We start from the raw sequence: 21,442 nt of genomic DNA, 5'->3' as shown, positions 1-21,442 counted from the left end.
TATGTTACTTTTATTAAAATAACGGGAGAGGTAGTTGATAACGAAAATAAGACTTTATAAAAAAATGTTCGTAAAATACATGTATGATAAAACATTAAATTTCTTTTTATGTTTTCTCAAGAATATAATATATGTGTATGCATGTGAAAGTGTCATTCATATATATATATATATATATATATATATATATATATACTTTAACATAATATATGTAATCTATATTATCAGTATTTCACAATTTCTTAAAGATAAATTTACATTACATCACAAGTTATTTTCACTTGCGCATAAATAGTTTGTAAATAATCTGAACTTTCGAATTCTAATAGAGAAAATTTTCAAGTTGACAAACAAATAATCTCTCATGCGAATTTCACGTCGTAGTCGCAAGGTTCAAAGCAAGAATTATTAGGCAAAATTTATTCGAGAGTAACAATTACATTCGGAAACCCGAGAAGCGTAACGAGCACATTTATCTAAGAACGAACATCAACGCTAAAGATTAGAAAGTTTTAGCGTGAAAAGATGTATTTTTGCCATTTTGCCGTTTGATTTTATATCTATATATTTCAAGAAGTTTTACCTACTATATTTCTTGTGATAATAAATGCGTACGTTACTCCCATCGAGCGTGATTTTACTACGTAAAAGTGAGACATTTTTTGCGTGATATGGCTAATGTGAACTTTTTCTCTCTTTATATTATAAATAATATAATCGTCAATAATATATTCTCTCGACGTTAATGTTTTTATCTTGACAAATCAAGAAACAATGTTCACGATATTAGTAAACCACAAAATTTCATTCTCTATAAATCTACATAGTAAAAAAAGTACAGAGATGTATATGGAAAAGTTTTAAAGATAATGTTTTGTTATCATAAAATATTTGCTTGCGCTTCAATCTTTAAATCCAATCCTTACAACGAAGTTGTCTGCTCATTTGCGATTCACTGCGACCACGGAATATTTTTATTTATTACAAATTTGTAGTCTTTTCTACCTACTAACGTATTGTGTCGCAAGGAAATTATTATGTGATACGTGACGACTATATATAATATACAGCACAAATAATTACCTATTATAATTATGATTATCTCGTGAAATTTCCATGAAAGTTGCATGATATAAGAAAAATTGTAAAAGATTTGGTAAAGATTTGTATGATATGATCGATGTCATATGTTATCAGAGGCTACTTCTTCAATAGTAGCTCTACACATTGGACATTCAATCAGCTGTTTCGAACACGTTTGGCAAAATCCTCTGCGAGAATAAATCGGTCATTATATTATGTCCTTTTGCGATATCAGCTGTATTATACTCATTTAGACAGATTCATATTACCTATGGTCACATGGCAGTAACCTCACCGATGCCCTTTGATCGAAGCATAATGTACAGGAATCTTCTCTAACACTAAGTCTTCGCAATTGGTCTAGGTATATATGCCTAGGAAGTACTATCTTGTCTTCTGGTTTTAGTGTAGCATAGTCGTTAAACTTCTGAAATTCTCGATCAGTAGGTGGATACTTAAAAGGTGTGTTTCCAAAGTTAAAAAGGCATTGCTGGAATGACATGAAACTAGCTGCTGCGAAGAATCCAGACCTAGAAAAACCCATTAATGTCGCTCATTCCTTTGCTTGTCAATACGAGGGAACTTTTTTTCTTTTTAATCAATGCCTCAATACACAAGATATACATACCTTACTGTTTTGAATACTTGGATGCACGGTTTAAGCGGTACGCCGTTAATAGAAAATATTATCTCTAATTTATTTAAATCCAATAAACAACCCAAGACATCACCGGATTTCCAGCATGGTCTGTCGTGGAATTTCTCACTTCGCGCGTTATACCAAATCAGTCTACGACAGCCATCATAGGCCAAGGAAAATTCATCGTCTCCTATGCCATATCCCTCCTGATATTAGAAAGTAAGAAATTATGCTTTCGCACGAAAACAGGGGAAATATTGTCTGATAACAATTCAATATTATATGCCAGTTTTAACATCTTTCGACAAAAGATGCAAAATTGTCCAGATTATAAATAAGAATGCTTACGTGATTGAGAAACGTGCTGTCCTTTGTGGCCCATCCAATTTGCATTACTCCTGTGGTTATTATAAGCGTTTCGTAATACCATATCCCTGAATCTACTTGAAACGTGCATCGTACACTTTCAAAGGAATACGCATCGCATCGCGCCTAAAATGACGATAGATTACAAGCCGCTCCAATAGGGAGGATATACGGTATGTTCTGTTTTATTGCAGGATATCTACCTCCAAGCCATTAGGTGATATTTTCAGGTACTCGCTTACATCCTTTGTATTTAACATTACATTAATACCAGTCACATCGACCGAGTCATGGGAATACTTTCTACCTTCCATTAAAACTGAACAGAATAAACGTCGAATATTGAATACATTATCGTTCGCCAAGAACAGAGTAACTAAATTATACAGTATGTTAGAATTATTATACACTCACATAGGTTATCTAAACACCACTGTGCACAGAAACCAACTTGACGTCGCACATAATGTGTTTCTGTAGCCCATTTCTCCAATTCAAGCAGCGGATTCTGCTTTTCTACCATAAGACGTTTCTTAATAGTTACCTTATTTTCACCTGTCGATACATAAGATGTATTATACACAGAATATTTGTTAAGACAAAGAATACATATATTTATCGTCAAATTAATACTCTGCTCACTTGTCTGTGCAAACTTCTCTAATGCTATTAAAGAATATAACACTACATAAGGCTCGATATCTTCCCGCTGAAAGAAAAATCATATTGAAGAGGTAACTTGAAACACACAGATATTGCCAGATATATCTGAGCTGTTTTAATAAAACAACATACTAAGTTCGAAACAAGATAGTTTAAGGTGGCGTCAGATAAAATCGCTATACTACTAGGACCAGCCAGTTTCTCTGCGATACAACCAAGTACAACGCATATGTTGCGTTGTTGGGTGGCTGTAATTTGTATCTTTCCAAGTCTTTGCGACAATTGAAACATGTGTGATAATCGTAACACAGAGTCCTACAATAGCAAAAAAAAATAAGTGTCACTGCTAATCTCACTATGATTGTTATTTTGATATCAATATAACTCTTTGACATTTCCGTAGTGTAATTAGTAAGTTCCAACCTTCGAAGGTAAAGGGCAATCATCTAATAATAATATTATAACAGAAGGACCCAATGGATTGTGCATTGGAATAACATTGACCATAGAACTAACTACTTGTATCCAACCATCTTCCTTATCAGCGATAGCATTCAATTTTAACATCGCTGGTGGTGGCTCGTGATCACTGAATGTAAACAAATGTTCATTAGATGGAACGAGTAAATGTACCGCGCATACATTATAACATCTTTTACTCACTTATCTACCAGAGTGTCAAGACTCCCCAGTGTCTCTAATACAAGCTTATCAATGTTCGCCGATGTTGGAAATTTAAAGGAAGGAGACGCCGAGTCACTAGATGAGACCATGCTTATACTTGGTTCTGGTAGTATTGTATTTTGAGTTTCTGCATGATTGTTACTACCATATGTCTCGAGTTCCTCTGGAGTATCTTTACACAAACAATTGCCCATTCCCACAGGTTTTTCTTATGAATTCCTTTAACGAGTTATTGCCTGACTATCATCTAGGTTACATTCACAGAACAATGATATAAGTGGACCATCAAATCTTGCATTTGACTAGGCTGAAAATCAAAGTTGAAGGGTGAACGTTATTTTAAACGATGAATAATTCGTTGGATATTACTTAACCTCTTACCAAACAGGTGATATCATGATAAGTCATATCCTTTTATCATATACAGATGATATTATCGTAGGCGTTTTTTATCTGCTTACATACTACATGTCACTTGAATATTTTGCGATTAAATGCAGGTTAAACGCAATGTATATCTCACTCGAGTCTCACTTCTTAAAACTTGCTCCGTAACTCGCAGTTATATGTTTAATCATTCATCCTTCATTCGTGACGGTCTATCAATCAGAAAACAAATCAAATACATGGACGAGACCGTTTCGTTAACTAATACACATACCTAGGCATACATTTGACGCTACACGCGCATTTTTACAAAAAGAAAAGGAAAGCTGCAACGTATCGGACGTTTCGGTTTACAAGCTTGAAAGGATAGTCCATGGTAAGGGACAGCTTTCAGGATCGCGCGTCCGCAAATATCTTTGACATTCGATCGAAAATCGGAATCAAGATCCGCTCGCGTTTTGAGGTTATGTTTTCACGGTACGCTCTTGGAAAGGTAATTTTACCACGGCAGAAAGAAGCGAAGCGCACAGTTTGTCTCATTTGATATTACTTTGTCGATCCCGCACTCGGCAGAAGGAAATGCTTTCTGCCCATTCTCCCACGTAGAGTATTCACTGAGCGATCCTTTCTAATCTTGACGTGACACGTTATCGAATTATAGCCTGTAGTACATACACTTGTGCAGATTGTGCCGTATCGTTTTGCGTCCGGCGTGAGACGCACGCGTATGCAAGCGATCGACGAAACCCATGATTTCGGCCGAATCGGGATCGTTCCCGGTCGTCTTCTGCTCGCATGTCGGTTATTATTATTCGTACTTGTCATAGTTATGTTCACAGATAAGCTTATCTCGCGCGCTAGCATAAAAAAGCGACTTTTTTTACTCCTCCAAGTGGACGAGAAAATTCTGTCCCCGGTGGTATCGCAGCCGGATTGTGCGCCGACATCGGGGGATTCGTATGTAAATATATTCATCTGTTAAACATCTTTATTGATGTACAATTGAAAGATCGGCTCTTGTAACAGGGCCTGTAAGAGCCTACGTATGGATGTATGCGATCAAATAAATATATTCGATTCGCGACATTCCCGGGAAAAAATGATTATATATGATTATATATAAAATCATGTGTTAATTTTGCCTATGTATATGTGGTATATATGTACGATCACATATGTCCCATAGGAAGAAAATGACGTTACGTCATTGAATCGAATGTCGATATCACGCGCTGTCGGAAGCGCAAGTAGCCCGAAGAAGCATTCGATCGTGTTTGCATATAATTTGTAAACAACAGTATTTCTTCGTCGTCGGCATATATGATTACATATAGTCATATACGAACTTCACACATGATCTTTTTTCTCCCGGGTTATTTCATGACATTTCGATCATTAAACATAATCGTGGCACAGCGCCCGCAATAAATATTTTCACGAACGAATACATCTGCAAGTAAATGACGCGTGTACGTGTGTGTGACGCGAGTAATATATATAGAATCTCGCAGGGTGATGTATGTACACACGCGCGCGCGCGGCGTCGAAGTGAAATGTTTCGCTTTCGTTGTTAAATATACATATGACGATGTGTTTATACATGCACAAACGCCCGTTGACCTTTAAGCGTTCGTCGGACGGGCGAAACCGCTCGTCAGCGAGGGACTCGCTTACGAAGTTTCGCGCGGTTTCGCGCGGGTCGGAGTTATCACTCGCCCGATAACTTAGCAGGCACTTCGATAATCGAAGTCGCGCGCGCGGCAGTACTCGCGGTATACGTGTGGCATATTCAAGAGAAACTCCGCGAAACACGCAGCAGCCGAAGACGTTTGATTTTTGAATACTGCAACGGGTACACGCAGAGGGTGAAGTCACCCTTCCCGTGGTGGAAATCGGAGTCTCGCACGTGCACACGTTGACGCGTGTGCGACGCCGTTCTGCGTCGCCCCCGGCGACTTTCTTACCAGGGATAACGCGTAATGCTGTCACATGGGGAAGACCGAAGTGTCAACGATCAATAGTATTACGAAAATGACTTGGTGATTCATGGTGCCGAGAGTCCCGCGCGAGTCATGGTGTCTGGGGACAACGAGAGGCTGCTGCCCGAGCCTGAGAATTATGCCAAATGTTTTTACGACCTCTTCAAAAACGTCGCCGAGGCGCAAAGGTGCGATCAAAACGCTGCGTCGTCTAACCTCCAAGAGCTTTGTTTACTCGACGCTGACTCGCCGCCGTGACTACACCGTTGATTCATCACGGTTGTCATTGACCGGCTGGTGATCGGCCGAAGCGAGATGAATAGCTTCCCGATTGAATGAAATGCACGATTAACACGCCCGGCGTGTTCGTCGTATACGTATTTGTCCCGTCGGTTTAGGACGTTAACCTCAAATTTCGTTGTTTATTCATGAGAATTTGCTCGCGCGCACCGTGTTACTCTGTCTGAATGACTGGGAAGGTTTACCCGCGCCTCTATCGTCAATACTATTATATTCACTCACGTTTACATTTTATATATTTTACTTATATTCATTAGAAATTACTTTGCAAAATACATATGTGCATACATATATATGTATAGAAGTTTACGGATATATTATTATGTTGTGCTTTCTAGGAATAAAGGAGAATGGAGGAAATGTAAAAGGAACAAAAGTATCCGTAAACGAGACAAGAAAAAGGTATTAGCAGCTATAGTTTCTCTTGGTTTTTTACCATTTCCGGACGAAATATATCTTTCATATTCGTTTCGCACGGTTTGTTTTGTGTATACAGATTGATTTGAACGGAGAATTGAATTACAACAATCCCCCGGAGATAGAAACATCTTGTAATGCCTCGGCATTTGCTGTGTTTGCTAGTGTGAGACACGCTATTTTAGAGAAACATGCGAAAACATCGAGCGAGATTTACAGATCAAATTGTAATTCCCCGCCGACAGAACTCAGCGACACTATTGACACAGACAGCGACGATGAAGATAGGATATCTACTATACAAAATTTACCCAAGGTAAAAGGTGCCACAGTGCTCGCTTTTATTTTCTGCGTATGTTCCGTTGTGACACATACATATCCTCGCAACATCTGCAACGAGTCTTTTTTTTCAATCAGATTGTAGGTATTGGTTTAAGAAGCGTTTTTACATTGATGCGAGAAAGTAGAACAATCGATCCAATTTTGTGTACAAAAGCATTGTCAGCTCTATTGGATGTTTTACAAGGACAGTTACCTGAAGGCCTCAAGTCCGAACCAGATGACGTTATTGGTTTGTATCTTTGAACGGTCAGTCTTTCCAGATGCCTTTGGCACGTCCCAAGCATCTTAACGATTCACCTCTTGTAGATCCACTATTCGATCTGTTGTTGGATCTCGCGACATCTCACGGTCCTGAGTCAGCTGCTGCCAATGATGGCAGTCACTTGACAGCTGTCGCCTGCGCATGTTTATTGAGCCTTGTTGTGGTGAGAGGTGACACTGGGCGTCTGCTGGCGGCGATAGCTGCTCTGCTGATGTCGCCAAGAGCACTAGCGGTACAAAATATTCAGGTAATTCGCCGCAAACATCGTTCTTGTGCCGCTTAAATGAGATCTTGCTTAATATTCTATCTACAATATATTGCAATCTGATCTTACGTTTCAGATGCCATGTGTGTTAACGTCTCTGCAGAGAAGTGTTCATGCCGTTTTGTTAGGCAAACTTGTGAGACCAGATTGGATTACATACGGAGTTCCTAAGTGTTCCAAGATATATACCTCTACGCTTAAGTTGTCGAGTGAGATGAATAATATGGTTTTGAATGAACGAAGCTTTGTTAGTGACGGGAAGTACTTGTATCTGCACACAACTCGCGGCTTACTGAAAATCGGAAGTGGCCACGGTGGTACAATATGGGGACACACGTACATACATAAAGCGGACTTTTATCCGACGGAAACGGGATGGCTTGGTTATGCTAATGTTGGTTCCGTGCAAATGCGTGTGATCGTACAGTAATGTGACAAATAATCTGTCACTTATGCAAGCGTTTATTCTTCTTTCTTGTAGAATTCATTGTACTTCAAATGCGCGCCCAGGAAACAGAGAGAATTATTAATTATCGATGCGGAAACACTCGTGGTAACGGGAATCGCTGTATTAGAAGGGAAAGATTGGTCGTCGTCCGTGATGTTTTCCGATGGTGAAAATCTCGGCATGATAACGGCAGGCAAAGATGTAATTACTGCGATCCTACGAAAAACCGTCGAAGGACTATCGCCCGCGAAGTGTTCGCCCAATTAATTCCCTCATCTTTCCCTAACAGGAAGGCTTCGTGGTACGTACGATAAATACGCTCAGCAATCCTGTAACGGTTACTTCCGAACTACCGCTGAAATTGGCGAGGAAATGCGTGGATATATTCGGATACGCGTCATTCGATGAGGAACAATCGATACACACTTTGAATCCAGGATGCGACGATGAAATTGCGATGGTTACAGCGGGGAAGGAATTTGGATTGTTGAAAACGGTGTCTGGCAAGGTGGGTACTGTGCGAGAATGTTTTCCGACGGCTGTTGCGTCATCTCTCGATCTTACTCGCCCGACATTGTATTGTTTGTACATTTGACTTCACCTTCAAAATCATCAATGTTGCATTTTCTCTAGTTACTGTACAGCGGAAAGGGCACCTGTCTTGGCATGAAGAGCAACACGAGGCCCAATGGTTGGCTGGAGCTTACCTTCGGTAAGGGTCCGAGGGTGACGCACTTCGCGGTGGGCCACGATGGGCAGCACGTCGTGATGGTTATGGAGGACGGTTCCGTACTCTTCGCCGGTACTGCCAGACGCGGAGAGGACGGGGACAGCAGTGAGTTCTTCGCGTCAGATCAATCGTTCGGCGTACTCCGAGTGTACACTCTTGACTTACCTTATTCCAGACAAAGTTCGCAGACAACCGAAACCGGTGAAGCCAAAGAAAATAACGAAGGTGGAAGGGCAGTTTATCGTGGACGCCGCTTGCAACAACGGATCGACCGCTCTGGTGACGAGGGACGGTTCGTTGTTGATGTTCGGCAAGGACACGCTGCACAGCGACGCGGTCACAGGATTGGTGACCGATCTGAGGGAGGTTTGCGTGGTCCGCGTGTCGTTGGGGAAGGCTCACGCGGCCGTGCTGACGAACAAAGGCCACCTGTACACGTTCGGTATAAACAACAAGGGACAGTGCGGTCGGGACTCAGCGACGGTGCACGCGGTCAACAAAGAGATGTCGGTGGTGGCGATGGAGATGGGCACGGGGGAGGACGACCTGATATTCGCGGAGGAGGAGAGCGCGAATTACATGAACTGGGAGGAAACGAGAGGCATGTGCCCGCCGGGTCAGCATCAATGGCGGCATCGGGTGTGCATGGTCTGCACGATATGCCGGGAGTGCACCGGCTACAGCATCTCGTGTCTGAGCAGCATACGGCCCGATCGGTATCCCGGTCAGGAGTGCGGCTGCGGCGAGGGGGACAGCGGGTGCGCCGAGTGCGGCTGTTGCCGCACATGTGCGAGAAAGAGCTGCAGCAACGGCATATCGCGCTCGAATCTCCGGGAGTACCTGCAGAGACGGCTGGGTGAGATAAGGGAGCGGCAGAGGTGCAAAGCCGGGCCGAGCACGGTGAAGTACGGCATGAAGATCAAAGGTTCGAACAATCAGCGCGCCGCCGGGCCGAGTATCGCGCAGAAGGATCCGGACAAGGTGGCTGGCTCGGGTCTGGGGAATCTCGTGACCGAGGAGACCGTCGGCGGCAGCGACGCGGAGAGAGGAGACGCCGCGAGGATCGCCAGCATCTCGCCGGCGAGGGTCCTCGTGCCCAGCGAGAGCCCGGTCGTCCAGGTGTCCTGCGGCCTGCACCACACGGTGCTGCTTCTGCAGAACGGCGAAGTCTACACGTTCGGCAGCAACATATACGGCCAGTTGGGCGTCGGGGACCTGGTGGCGCATTCGGGCCCGGCTCAAGTCAAGCTGCCGAGCGTCGCCAGCCAGGTGGCGGCCGGCAGCAACCATACCGTCATACTGACGTCGAAGGGCGAGGTTTACACGTTCGGCGCGTATCAGAAGGGGCAGCTCGGCATGAACTGGTGGAACGGGCAGAACGAACCGGCCAACACCAACTCGCAAGCGAACCGCGGTCGCGCCGACCGCTCCCAGCCGTGGCACAGCTTCCCGAACGTGGTGCCGAACATCGGGCCCCGATGGGGCAGGCGTGCGACGTGGATCGGCGCGGCCGGCGACCAGACCTACCTCAAGATAGACGAGATCAACTCGATCAGTCTGACGAGGAGTACCGTAATGGCGAACAAGAACTGCATCATCCTGATACCCCATCAGAACGAGCACGCCAACTCCTTCAAGAGCCTGGTGATAAGCAAACGCGACGGCACCTGCAACAGCTACAGCGGCGCGGACCAGGTCGACTTCAGCAACTGCGCGGCCTGCCTCGATCCTCTCTACAACGTCATCTGGACCTTCAATTCGACCAACAACGAGATCAGCCTGTACAACATAATATCGACCGAGACCAGGGCGATACCCGGCTTGGAGGCTTCCATACTGAATCCGGGCTTGGCACTGCCGGTCGTCCCGACCTGCTTCGTCACGCGCTCCCAGGCCGCGATGCATCTGCTGGCCTGCCTGGACACCCTGACCCAGGCTCAGGACGAGAATCTGTCGATAGTCGAGGAGAACGAGTGCAACCAGTCGACGCACAGCAAGGTCTACAGCCGCGAGGACTTCGCGACGGTCAGCAGATTCGAGAGCCACGGGGGAGGCTGGGGCTACTCCCCTCACTCGATCGAAGCGATCCGGTTCATGCCCGACACGGACATCATGCTGGGCGGATACGGCTTGTTCGGCGGTCGGGGTGAGTACACGGCGAAGATCAAGCTCTTCGACATCGGCATCGACGGCGGGGATCAGGAGAACGACGGGGAGCTCCTCGCGGAGACGGAGGAGATCCCGTACGAGTGCGGCCCGCGGCAGAAGTACTCGATCTTGTTCGACGAGCCTGTGTTCTTACAGGCGAACAGGTGGTACGTTGCGTGGGTGAAGGTCAGCGGGCCCTCCAGCGACTGCGGCTCCGGCGGGCAGGGGATGGTCACGGCCGAGGATCAGGTTATGTTTTACTTCAAGTCCTCGAAGAGGTCGAACAACGGCACCGACGTGAACGCCGGTCAGATTCCCCAGCTGTTGTACCGCGTGGTCACGCACGAGAACCAGACGTCGAACCGACAGAGGGACCAGCTCGAGCCGGTCTACGTGCTGAAGAGAGAATTCAGCAGGACCGTGACGAAGGAGTGCTTCCAGTCCCTGATATCTCTCCTCCAGTGGAGCTGGAACACGTTGAAAGCGGGGCTGGCCGACGCGACGGCCTCGACTCACGCGCTGCTCGAGATGGAGCGCCTGGTGTACATCAGCAAGGCCAGCCTACGGCTGATCAGAACGTACACCAACGAGATCTACCCCAACCACGCGGTCAGGAAAGTCCCCCTCGAGTCGGTGCGCCTCGCGGAATGCATAGGCGAGGTGCGGGCTTTGTTGCGCCAGATTCTCTCCGACTCCCTGCCCTTCGCCCTGAAGAACAAGGGTAAGACGCGCTCCAACAAGGGCTCCGGCGGCACTCTCAGCAACAAGATGGCGAGCACGATACTGGACGAGTGCCACAAGACCTTCGTCTCCTGCTATCACGCCTTCTATCCCACGGCTTACCTCAAGTGGACTTCCCTGTGCGAGTTGCTCTCGGAGATCGACAAGGAGCAGGGCGTCACCACGAAGGATCGTCTCCTCTCCGCCGTCCTGGCTTCCTTGTGCAACTCCGCGATACGCTTGAGATGCACATTCCCGATTCTGAGCAACGTCGCGGACAGCAGCGACAGCGTCAAACGACAGCTCAGCCCGTCCGACAACGGCGGCCTGCTCATGGCGAATTCCACGGAGACGCACCAGTACCCGATCCTGGTCGAGCAGATCGGCTACAAGTCCCAGGTGGAGAGCTCCGGCAAGGAGAACTGGTCCTTTCGAGAGGTCCTCGACAGACTGTTGGACCTGATACTGATACCGATCAAGAGGAGCCTCTGCAGGGAGAAGACCCAATCGCTGCCGGAATTGGTCCTCCATTGCTGTTACCTGTTGGCGCGAGTGATCGCCGAGCTGGCCGCTCAGTCGAGCGGCAACGAGGACGAGCTGCAGGCGGCCTGCGGCCGGCTCATGTACACCACACCCTCGAGGTTCGTGCGGACGAACCAGTCGAGGTCGTGGAACACCGGTAACGGCTCTCCGGACGCCATTTGCTTCTCCGTCGACCGGCCGGGTATCGTCATCGCTGGCGTCGGCATCTACGGAGGCGCCGGAGTCTACGACTACGAGTTGGAGCTGCTGGACGATGTAAGTAACTCCTCCTCCTCCTTCTTCATTCACCGATTGGTGCTGATCGTTATTCTCGTGCCAGCAAAACAACACCGGCAACGACCCGTCGCATACTCAGCGCTGGAGCAGCTTGGACTTCACCAGGGGGACCTTCGGCCCGGACGATTGCGTGAACGATATAGCGGAGCTGAAGTTCGACAAGCCGGTGCTCATAAAAGAGAACGTTAAGTACGCGATTAGACTGCGAAATCGCGGGGGACGAACCAGCAACGGCGACTGCGGCCTGAGCGTCGTCAAAGGGGCGGATGGTACTACGTTCACCTTTACAGCTTGTTCCCTGAGTTTCAACGGTGCGTTCAAAACCTCTGTAGAACCTCGCTCTCGAGGAGGGTAACGTCGGTTTTATTCCTTGTTTAACGCGCGCGTCAACTCGCCGTGTCGTTGCAGGCACCACGCAGACCAGAGGTCAGATACCACACATTTTGTACTACTCGAACCCGCAAAATTCCGACGGGCAGCACACGAACAAAGCCATGGCGGAAGTGCAAGCGAGAAAGTGCACCCTCGCCATGACCTCGACGATCATTCAACGGTCGAACGAGATTTTCTCTCTGGCGAGAGAGAGGGCGGAGGAAGTGATAGCCAATGAAGTTCTCAGTAACGCCACCTTCGTGACGACCCTCCTGCCGCTGGTGATGACGCACATCAGTCCCTTAGCTACGTCGGATCCCCGAGTGAGTAATTTTTAAGAAGCTCGTACTCGAAATATGTTTATTGCGCGACGGGGAAGCGCGCAACGACGAGAAGAAATCAGAGACCAGGACCATTAGATGTAAGTTTGATCTTCTTTGCGTCTTCCAGAGCAGCGTGCAGATCCTCACTCTGATACAGGAGATGTTGCCGCACGTAGCAGCTTTGAACTTGTTATCTGCAATGGGAACCTCTCAAATATCTCAAGACAGTGAAACTCAATCACACTTCGCTCCTCCGGTTACTACCAGTCATCATTATACTTGGCTGGAGAGCGACCATCCTTATAAACCAGCCACGGTGTCGTATTACAAAGTCACTTTCCCGGAGACGGTCAAGTGGCTGACTGTCGAATTCACCGCGGAATGCGGCACGTCGCAACCCGAAGATTACCTGCAGCTCTACGTACCAAATATCATTCCCAATCCCTCGGCCGGGTAGGATATAGTGTCTTCGTACCTGTACACGAGTAAACGAATGCGTTTAACACCTGTATGTAATTTCTGCTCCTACAGATCAGTCACGAGTACCGCGAGCGAAGACATTCCTCTGTACTGGCCGGTGCTGCACAAGTTGAGCAATGTTCAAAGCCAATGGCCTCAAAACGCCGTTGTGCTGCCAGGTACGTCTGTAATAAACATCGATAACGGCAAATAGATATCGTATAATTGTACGTAGCGCACTCAATGAATGATTTCGTGTTGTTTAGGGAACGAGGTGATATTTTCCTTGGAAACCGCATCCGACTACGTGAAGAACGAGAGCTCCAATACTTACGGCTTCAAGTGCTTGGTCACCGGTTACGATTGGATAACGTCCGGTCACGGTCTGAAGAATCTGGAAATTGAATTATCCTTCTTGGGAGGAGCGTGCGCCGCCAGTCTCATGAAGAAGAACCTATCGTTGCCTCCCGTATCTTGTAAGTGTAACACAATAGAACTTTAATGTCACGTTAAAATCATTCGCTGATTTTTCTAACGTATGGTAACGATACCTTGATTTTGCTTTCGAGAAATTAATTCGATATTTTACTATTTCGATTGTGCGAGGAGGAATACAGTTTCTTAAAATCAATCCATGATACTGCGATTTTTAGCGGAGGAGGTTGAAGAGGACTCGGAATCGATGCAAGAAACAGCGAAGAGGATCTTCTCTGTACACTCGACATTACTTGGACGAGGATTCGCACTTGCGTCGCCCCCCACCGTTTCCCAGGCTCTGGACGGCGTACTTCCGTACAGGTAAGTACTCAACGCTGATCTTGATGCTTGAAGTTTGAACGCAAATGGTCTCTGAAGAAGAAACTGTATATTGATGCGATTAAACGGGAAAAGTTCGTGGATATTATCGTCACACACGCATTATATTTGCATCTAGAAAATGTATACATGTGTTTCTTTCTTCTTAATTAAATTATATACGTGAGCAATATACGCTTCGCAATTACCGGAATTACGAATGATCACATTGGACGTGTAAGTTGTCGCATTTCGCTAAAAATTCTACCAGCTAACTATATATAACATTTCAATATTATCCACTATTTTATACACAAAACTTAATATGAAAGAAATTCTCTTATTATAATATCACTTAATATCCAATCTTCGAATTACGTTTTGCAAGTTTTCAGCAAAAGATTCAACGTAGTTATTCTCTTTCAGCTTGTCCGAAAAAACAAAAATGGTTCAACCAAGTTGATTGCCTATTATCACGGTCTAAATATTTTTCTCATGCCGGGCTTGAAAATTTAATTCTAAGGGTACAAAAGGATTCTCTTATGCCCAGTAATATTGTGCGTATTAAAAATTCTCTTACATATAAACATAGATTCAACGGATGAAGATCGGATATAGATAAAGTTCAACTCAAAATCAATTTTCTCTATTATATTGATGCAACAATCTGTTATGTGTTTAGAAAATCCGATGAAATATCAACCATCGTCTTTCTTAATTTGCAGCATTATTAAAAATACAGTGTAGATGCATACGGTCATCGTGCGAAATACGATGGATTGGGGAATATGATATTTATACGACGACAATTGTTCCTATAATTCCTATTCAATTATTCCCGAAATTCCTTTTTACAACAGTTATTTGCACGTTTCATCCACGTTATTCTAACAAATACTTGCCCTTTTTCACGAACAAACTTTATCCAAAATAATATAAATAATATTTAGACATTATATAAATATGACCGTGACAAAATCTTTTGATAAGGAAAATAGCTTACATGTCTAACGCGATCTCTCGCGATGTCGATGTGATTGTGATGCGCGTTTCACTTCATGTACAATCTAGAACGCTTATTCGCGAAGTTTAAATTACTCTCATTTAAAAACTCGTTCGGGCACAGTTTAGCAAGAGAAAAAAAGTTTCTTCTTCTGGCACGGAGAATTGCACATTACATTCGTGAATGCCCTTTTTTTGGGACATTCTTCATATTTTGATTGATTAAAAGTACTAAATAAGAGAAGTACGAAACCGTACATGCATGGTTTCTCCACTTACCACGAGACAATATTTTATTTGTCACACCATGACGACAACGAAGTTATTTCAAATAGGATTACGACAAACACATCCATATTTAATGACATTTAGTCACAGTGACATGTCTGTCTTTCTCAATTTATATTTCAGTAACGTGTGTGTGTGTGTATATAGACACACACACACACGCGCGCGTAAATGTACACGAAGTATACGTAATTTCTGAAGACGGTTAATTAGAATTCTGCTCGCGCGGCTTGCTCAGTATCTCGCCGAGTCGCGTGTTGAAGATGTATAAAACGTTCCCGGCACTACGTTTAAAATACAATAAACGAGCATAACGTGACGCGTTATAAAGAAAACCGATATATTCCGGCCAAAAGATACCAAGAATTTTCGCGGCACTTACACTTGATTGTTTACTTACGCTGACAGAATATTAACACCTGGCCACGAGTGCGTCACCTTGGACAGATTGAACAGCCGTAATGTGATTAGCGAGTATGCATCGGTATCGTCTTTATTGTATCTTCGGTCGTTCAATGCGAAACAAATTATACAGTCGGCTGTCGTTATATCACAGTCTCACGATAATTATAACTACACGACGTTATACAAACTTATTCTCCGGTTCGTTCACAATGGTACGGTTACACACGTATACATCCATACATACCCGCACATACAGTTTGCACATTGTCGCGGCACATTAGACTCTGATCTTTCGATACGCGGATGCTAAATGGAAGTTCTACCTTGACGGAGATGTTGATGTAGAGACACCAAAATGTTCCGAGGCTCTGTTCTTTTATGCCCGAGACGAAGCGTTGCGCACCGTCCTTCAAGTGCCCGGCTCCTCTGCTCCAGTGTTAAATATCAATTCTGCTGGATAGCGGGATATATTAGATATATGGGGGTATACTTGATGAGCTTTATTTGATTTCATTCGTTTTTTTTGTCTTCTTTGTAATCGGTCCCTTCTCACGATTATCAAAATATCCCGCGATTGCCGAAATAATAATTCCGTGTTCGCGATATACGCCNGGGGGGGGGGGGGTAACGTTTATTTATTTTCATCATTATATTCTGGAGGAACGATGGCTCGTCATCGGGGCCCTTGAAACGCTCTCGGTTCACGCAGATTAAATGTGTCGGAGGGGAGGAAACGCGGTACATATATCGGGATGCACATTCGGGATGGTTTCGCCAAAATTCTCTCGTTGTTACATCACGTTGGTGCGTGTATGACAAATGATTTAATTGATTACAAATCCTGTTGGGAATTCATGCGGCTATTTAATTATTAATTTTACTGGGAACGATCGCACGCAACGTTTTAATTACCGAGACCCAGAGGGCCCCCACTTAAGACTAAACGTAAATTATGATAACAGTAACAACAGTTTATTGCCAGGTATCTGCGAAAGCATGCGAATAAATACACATCGATGTTAATAGAACAACGTTAACGGAAACGATAAGAGAATTTACAGCGGCGACGACGCCGTGTAAAGACCGACGTCACGTCGCCGGTTTATCGTCTCGCGGGTGTTTTCGCCTCATCTTCCCCGTAATACGGGGGATGTTTCTTTAACCTAAGGGGATGCGTCTGTCTCGTCGGTTTATTTCTGCTCGTTGTCGTATTACATCACCGTTGATCTTCCGCCATCTTCCGCTCTGTAAAAACGATAGGATCCGAGGGGGATTTTGATATGAAAGCTTAATAAGAAGTATATTCCTCATCTTCGTCTATTTCTTTCCTCGTACGAGAGATCAGAATTTCTACGGAGTGGACACGAGACGTGTGTGTGACGTCACTCCAGGAATGGCACAGCTGTCCGAGCGGGGCGGTCATCTTGGTCCTTTCGTACCGTGATATTCGCTCGAGACGCTCACTAATACGCAATGTAATACGCCGATAACCGCTATCGCTATCGATCGATAAACTTAAAGCAACGAAGTGCGAAAGGTCGGCCCAATCGCGTATCTTACACAAGACAGCGAGTTTAGGATTTTCTCTACACCACTTACGCGTACGCTCCTCTCTCTCTCTCTCTCATTCTCTTTCACGCGTATACACACACACACACACACATACTCTCTTCTCTCTTTCTAAATCGTATCGCTTCAACGAGGTCGCTTCGTCTTCTACGACACTGGCCCGCTCTCGAAAGTTACGCAACGATAAACTTAACTAACAGCGGTGACCGATCATCCGAGTCCGCGACTCGTTCGCGGAGCTCCTCAATCGTCATCGAGGTGCGCGATCGTCGCCTCCGGGGCGAAAGGTCGACAGGCGGGAATGAGAGAGCCGCGGCGGATAATCGGCGGCCGCTCGTGATATGTGAATGGAAGCTTACGAACTGCGTTGTACTAGGAGATAGTCGGTTAAATGAAGGAAGGAACGAAAGGTCGGGAAAAGAAAGGAAAGTTCGGGGGGGGTTACGTTCTATTATTCCTCAAGCGGCGACGATTTACGGTTTACGTTGACGCGCGTGGTCAACGTCCGTGTCTCTTTGTCCTGTCACAGGAAACCGATCCTTCGCGTCACCGATCTCACGAATTCCCGTCACTGTTCTCTTCACTGGCGCTGATCGCAGCGTCCGTATCTCGCTCTCTCTCTCTCTCTCATAGCTTGTACACTCGAAAACGACTCGACGTTTCCGCCCACTCGAGTTCCTCCTCCTCAACAGGAGCGATCGCGGGTCCCCTCGAGCCGCCGGGGGCTTCTCGTTACAACTCGGTCGTGAGCGGCTCGACGATCTCGGTCTTCTCGACGATCATCACGTGGAACTCGGTCTCCCTGTACAGCCTGCCATCCGGCACCACCATGGTTATCCTACTGTCGACCGGCGTGCCGGAGGTCGCCGCCTCCCTGCCGATCACGCCGTTCTTCTTCGAGACGACGTCCGGCGCGTTCGTCGGCACGCTGATCCACTTCTTCCGGTTGTTCCGTCTGCGTCTCCGGCAACACCAGACGATCAGGCAGACGCCGACGATCAGCACGAGCAGGGCCGCGACGATGATCAGGATGAAGACGAGCATGGAGCCGCCGAGCGAGCAATGACGCGCCTCGTAATCGGCGAAGCTCGTCGGCACACCCTTCACCCGGGCGTCCAGGCAGAGGAACGTCTCCGGGGTCTCGTTGATCGGCTCCTGAGACTGCGACAACGTCGCCGGCGGCGTCAGCGAGTTCTGCCTCGCGTAGAACCGCGTGTAGACGTTGCTGTAGTTGAGCACGTTGTTCTTCCAAACCGGCAGCATTTGGCAGTCGCAGGCCTGCGCGACCAGCAGATTGTCGAGCTCCGGCCGGAAGCTCGCGCGATCGAACATCAGCGAGCCCTCCTCGAAACTGCTCACGCTGTTGTTCTTGAAGATGAGATCGTGCAGCCCGCTCGCCGACGACGACGACGGCGCTCGGATCTCGCGATCCGCGCGTATGCCGAGAAACGCGCCCACCCCGATGCTGCCGAAGATGTTGTTCTTGACGATCACGGCGCCGTGCGCCGTCACGTCGAACGCCTCGCTCTCCAGGGTGTCGATCGCGCAGTTCTGTATCGCCACCGTGCGCGGGCTCCTCACTATGAAGGCGTCGCTCCGCACGACGCCCATCTTCACGCCGTCCAGCATGAACTTGTGGTAGACCTCGATGTCGTTCATCGTACGGCTCGGCACCTGCTCGCCGAAGCTGCCGCCTACCACGTGCAGGTAGCCGACGTCGAACTTCTTGAAGGCCTGCGCCTCCGTCGTCTCGATCTGGCAGTTCTCCAGCCGCAGGCTCTCCGTGTGCACCAGGTTGGCGAACGAGAAGGCACTCAGCTGGCCGATCCTCACGTTCTCGAAGGTGATCGCCTCGACGTCGCCGCGGAACACGAAGCTCGGCATCACGTCGACGCTGCTGTTCCTAACGGTGATTCGCGTGCGCGTGCTGTGCGACGACAGTTCGAAGCTCTGCCGCACCAGGCTCAAGTTCGCCACGTTCACCAGCTCCACCGACCGCAGCCCGCTCATCGAGGCCAGACTGGAGTTCGTCAGGATCACGGACGAGCAGTTGCTCACCGTTATCCGGCTGATGTGCGGACTCAGCCGTCTGTCGCCTTCCGTCGTCAGGATCAGTTCCTACGAAAGTTCCGATCGAACCCTTTTTATTACCTCCCCATCGACCGTTTGTACTTTAATACGAGGGCTGCGATTACGATTTATTCTCTCGAAGATTCACTCTGGAAAATCTGCGGGGCTGCGACTCGAAGCTTGTTTAAATCTGTCTCGTGAACGTCGAAGCGATATTAAGAGACGCGTTTACCGGGCTGTTTGGGATTATCTCTTAATCCGAAGCAAATATAACGGAAGGGAGAAGAGAAGTTAATTGGACGGAGGATATTTATAACGAAGCCGGTTTCGCTTAAACGTGATCGCAAGATTCCCTCGGCGAGGCTCTCCACGGGGACTTGAATTCGGGTATCACACCGGGAGAGGAAAGAATCGGCGGCGAGCGAGCGGTAATTTCGTAGTACGACGCGCCGGATCCGGGCCGGGTGTCCTAATAGGGTTCGAATAGCCGTAATTACGGGTCTAACGATCCTAATTATTCGCGACGTGTGCGCGCACACGGTGCCGCGCCCGGTTTCGCTGCTAATTACCGCGAATAATGTCGTTGTCATAATCACGGGACAGAGGGCTTAATTTTGCCGGAAGGACCGTCGTCTCGCGACCGTCGAAGGACGCGGCAATTCCCGATTCCGAGGCGAGCCTCGCTCGCTAATCGATGTTTCTATCGCTTCTAATCGGTCTTCCCCCCTCCCAATCGACTCCGCGCGCGCATTTTGCACAAAGCCGTCGCTTCTTGCGGATTTTCCGCCTTGATTCGTCGTCGCATACGAATTAGATCACCGCCGGATTATCCGCGCCGCCAATGAAACGAATACCGTGTTCGATATCGACGGCGGATGTCTATACGACGGCCGAGAAGGATGGGGTCGTGGGAAGAGCGACAACGATTTTGGCAAAACTCGCGTATTCTCCTACTGATCTCACGCATCGCACGCTGTCGTCACGCCGGGAACGCGGTGTGTGTGTACTCGTCGCTTCATTTATTCGCGCGTACGCAAAACTTTCACAGCGACGCCGGAATGCCGCCCGATAACGCTCGTCGACAACTGGCGTATCGAACGGCCGATCGAGAAATGCGCGCTTCTCTCGCTTTGATCGACCACAAAGGGGTCGCGCGCGCGTGATATCTCTCTCTCTCTCTCTCTCTCTCTCGTCGCCTGGAGGCTGTGCGCGCGCGAGCGAGCGCTGCTCTTATTAATTACCACGCTCTCCTAACTAATCGATTCGGTTGAACTCCGGGAGTAAGAGAGAGAGAGAGAGGGAGAGTGAGGGAACGCGAGATTCCGTATCTGTCGATTTCTGTATCCGTCGAGTGAAACAGTTGTGATTCGCGGCGATTCAAGATCGCGTTGTTTGCGTTCTCGCGACTTTTATTTAACCCTTTCGTCCCGAATGGTATACACATGTATACCGCGAATGTCTCGAGACACTTGAAAGCTAAATTATGCCATTCGACGCTGAATTAACTAAATCGTACCTATTATTTTACATCGGAAAGAGATTACTTATATTCAGAGACGAGAGGGTTAAGGAACAACGCGTGGGATCGCGAAAAAAACATGTAAGAGGGGGGGGGGGTCCGGGTACGTTGAACNGGGGGGGGGGGGTCACGGTACGTTGAACGTTTATGTGTTTATATATATATATATACGCGTCTATTGAACGCGGCAAAAACAAAATGTACGGGAATAGAAATAAAACAAGAGCGTGAAACGAGCCGACGAAAAGGGAAAAGGGACCATTTATGCCGTTCTTTTTCATGCCGTTGTCGTTCTTACGCACATTACCGTCCTGTCTCCTCCTTGATCCCTTCCTGCCTTCTATTCGAACCCTTCTGTGCGCCTCCTCTTTTGTTCTTATCCCCCCC

At 47.2% G+C, this 21,442-nt stretch overlaps 3 protein-coding genes across 15 annotated transcripts in view; 1 reads left to right on the top strand and 2 right to left on the bottom strand.

The window, feature by feature from the left end:
* Positions 1-171: 171 nt before the first annotated feature.
* Positions 172-4,637, bottom strand: LOC106745473 (RING finger and SPRY domain-containing protein 1-like). 4 transcript variants are annotated; one of them, XM_014621105.1, is made up of 12 exons: positions 4,098-4,637; positions 3,818-4,035; positions 3,416-3,743; positions 3,176-3,341; positions 2,885-3,067; positions 2,732-2,798; positions 2,504-2,644; positions 2,293-2,408; positions 2,072-2,215; positions 1,712-1,929; positions 1,353-1,613; positions 172-1,271 (listed from the first exon to the last, which is right to left on the bottom strand). In XM_014621105.1, the coding sequence occupies exons 3-12, from the start codon at positions 3,628-3,630 to the stop codon at positions 1,184-1,186; spliced, it is 1,599 nt and encodes a 532-aa protein (XP_014476591.1). In that variant the 5' UTR covers positions 3,631-3,743; positions 3,818-4,035; positions 4,098-4,637; the 3' UTR covers positions 172-1,183. The 4 variants fall into 4 exon arrangements, with proteins under 4 accessions (XP_014476591.1, XP_014476593.1, XP_014476592.1 ...); XM_014621107.1 differs by having other exon boundaries at positions 4,327-4,637; XM_014621106.1 differs by having other exon boundaries at positions 4,374-4,637.
* A 937-nt stretch (positions 4,638-5,574) lies between these two features.
* LOC106745457 (E3 ubiquitin-protein ligase MYCBP2) overlaps positions 5,575-21,442 on the top strand; it is a 232,053-nt gene continuing 216,185 nt past the window's right edge. For all 7 annotated transcript variants that reach the window (XM_014621068.1, XM_014621064.1, XM_014621069.1 and 4 more), the window contains exons 1-16: positions 5,575-5,990; positions 6,441-6,504; positions 6,599-6,835; positions 6,937-7,090; positions 7,168-7,370; positions 7,465-7,782; positions 7,870-8,037; positions 8,126-8,344; positions 8,470-8,671; positions 8,742-12,232; positions 12,297-12,564; positions 12,662-12,948; positions 13,076-13,401; positions 13,480-13,586; positions 13,674-13,883; positions 14,061-14,205. In XM_014621068.1, coding sequence (XP_014476554.1) covers positions 5,896-5,990; positions 6,441-6,504; positions 6,599-6,835; positions 6,937-7,090; positions 7,168-7,370; positions 7,465-7,782; positions 7,870-8,037; positions 8,126-8,344; positions 8,470-8,671; positions 8,742-12,232; positions 12,297-12,564; positions 12,662-12,948; positions 13,076-13,401; positions 13,480-13,586; positions 13,674-13,883; positions 14,061-14,205 — 6,494 coding nt within the window. In that variant the 5' untranslated portion in view covers positions 5,575-5,895. The remainder of the gene's footprint in view (positions 5,991-6,440; positions 6,505-6,598; positions 6,836-6,936; positions 7,091-7,167; positions 7,371-7,464; positions 7,783-7,869; positions 8,038-8,125; positions 8,345-8,469; positions 8,672-8,741; positions 12,233-12,296; positions 12,565-12,661; positions 12,949-13,075; positions 13,402-13,479; positions 13,587-13,673; positions 13,884-14,060; positions 14,206-21,442) is intronic.
* LOC106745459 overlaps positions 16,707-21,442 on the bottom strand; it is a 17,761-nt gene continuing 13,025 nt past the window's right edge. For all 4 annotated transcript variants that reach the window (XM_014621073.1, XM_014621072.1, XM_014621075.1 and 1 more), the window contains exon 3: positions 16,707-19,584. In XM_014621073.1, the coding sequence (XP_014476559.1) occupies positions 18,199-19,584 (1,386 nt within the window). In that variant the 3' untranslated portion in view covers positions 16,707-18,198. The remainder of the gene's footprint in view (positions 19,585-21,442) is intronic.

Source organism: Dinoponera quadriceps, unplaced genomic scaffold (assembly GCF_001313825.1).
Source record: "Dinoponera quadriceps isolate SergipeBrazil2010 unplaced genomic scaffold, ASM131382v1 scaffold1280, whole genome shotgun sequence".
NCBI classification, from domain to species: Eukaryota; Metazoa; Arthropoda; class Insecta; order Hymenoptera; family Formicidae; genus Dinoponera; species Dinoponera quadriceps.
The sequence above is the reverse complement of the archived record's forward strand: the minus strand, read 5'-3'. Positions and strand labels throughout refer to the sequence as shown.

What these genes read in the sequence shown, in the direction of transcription:
- LOC106745473 (XM_014621105.1), bottom strand. Translation starts at nt 3,630, where the DNA reads ATGGGCAATTGTTTGTGTAAAGATACTCCAGAGGAACTCGAGACATAT. An exon ending in GTGGTGTTTAGATAACCTAT is followed by an intron (nt 2,409 to 2,503) that starts GTGAGTGTATAA and finishes TATTCTGTTCAG; the next exon opens with TTTTAATGGAAGGTAGAAAG. An exon ending in ACAGCACGTTTCTCAATCAC is followed by an intron (nt 1,930 to 2,071) that starts GTAAGCATTCTT and finishes TTCTAATATCAG; the next exon opens with GAGGGATATGGCATAGGAGA.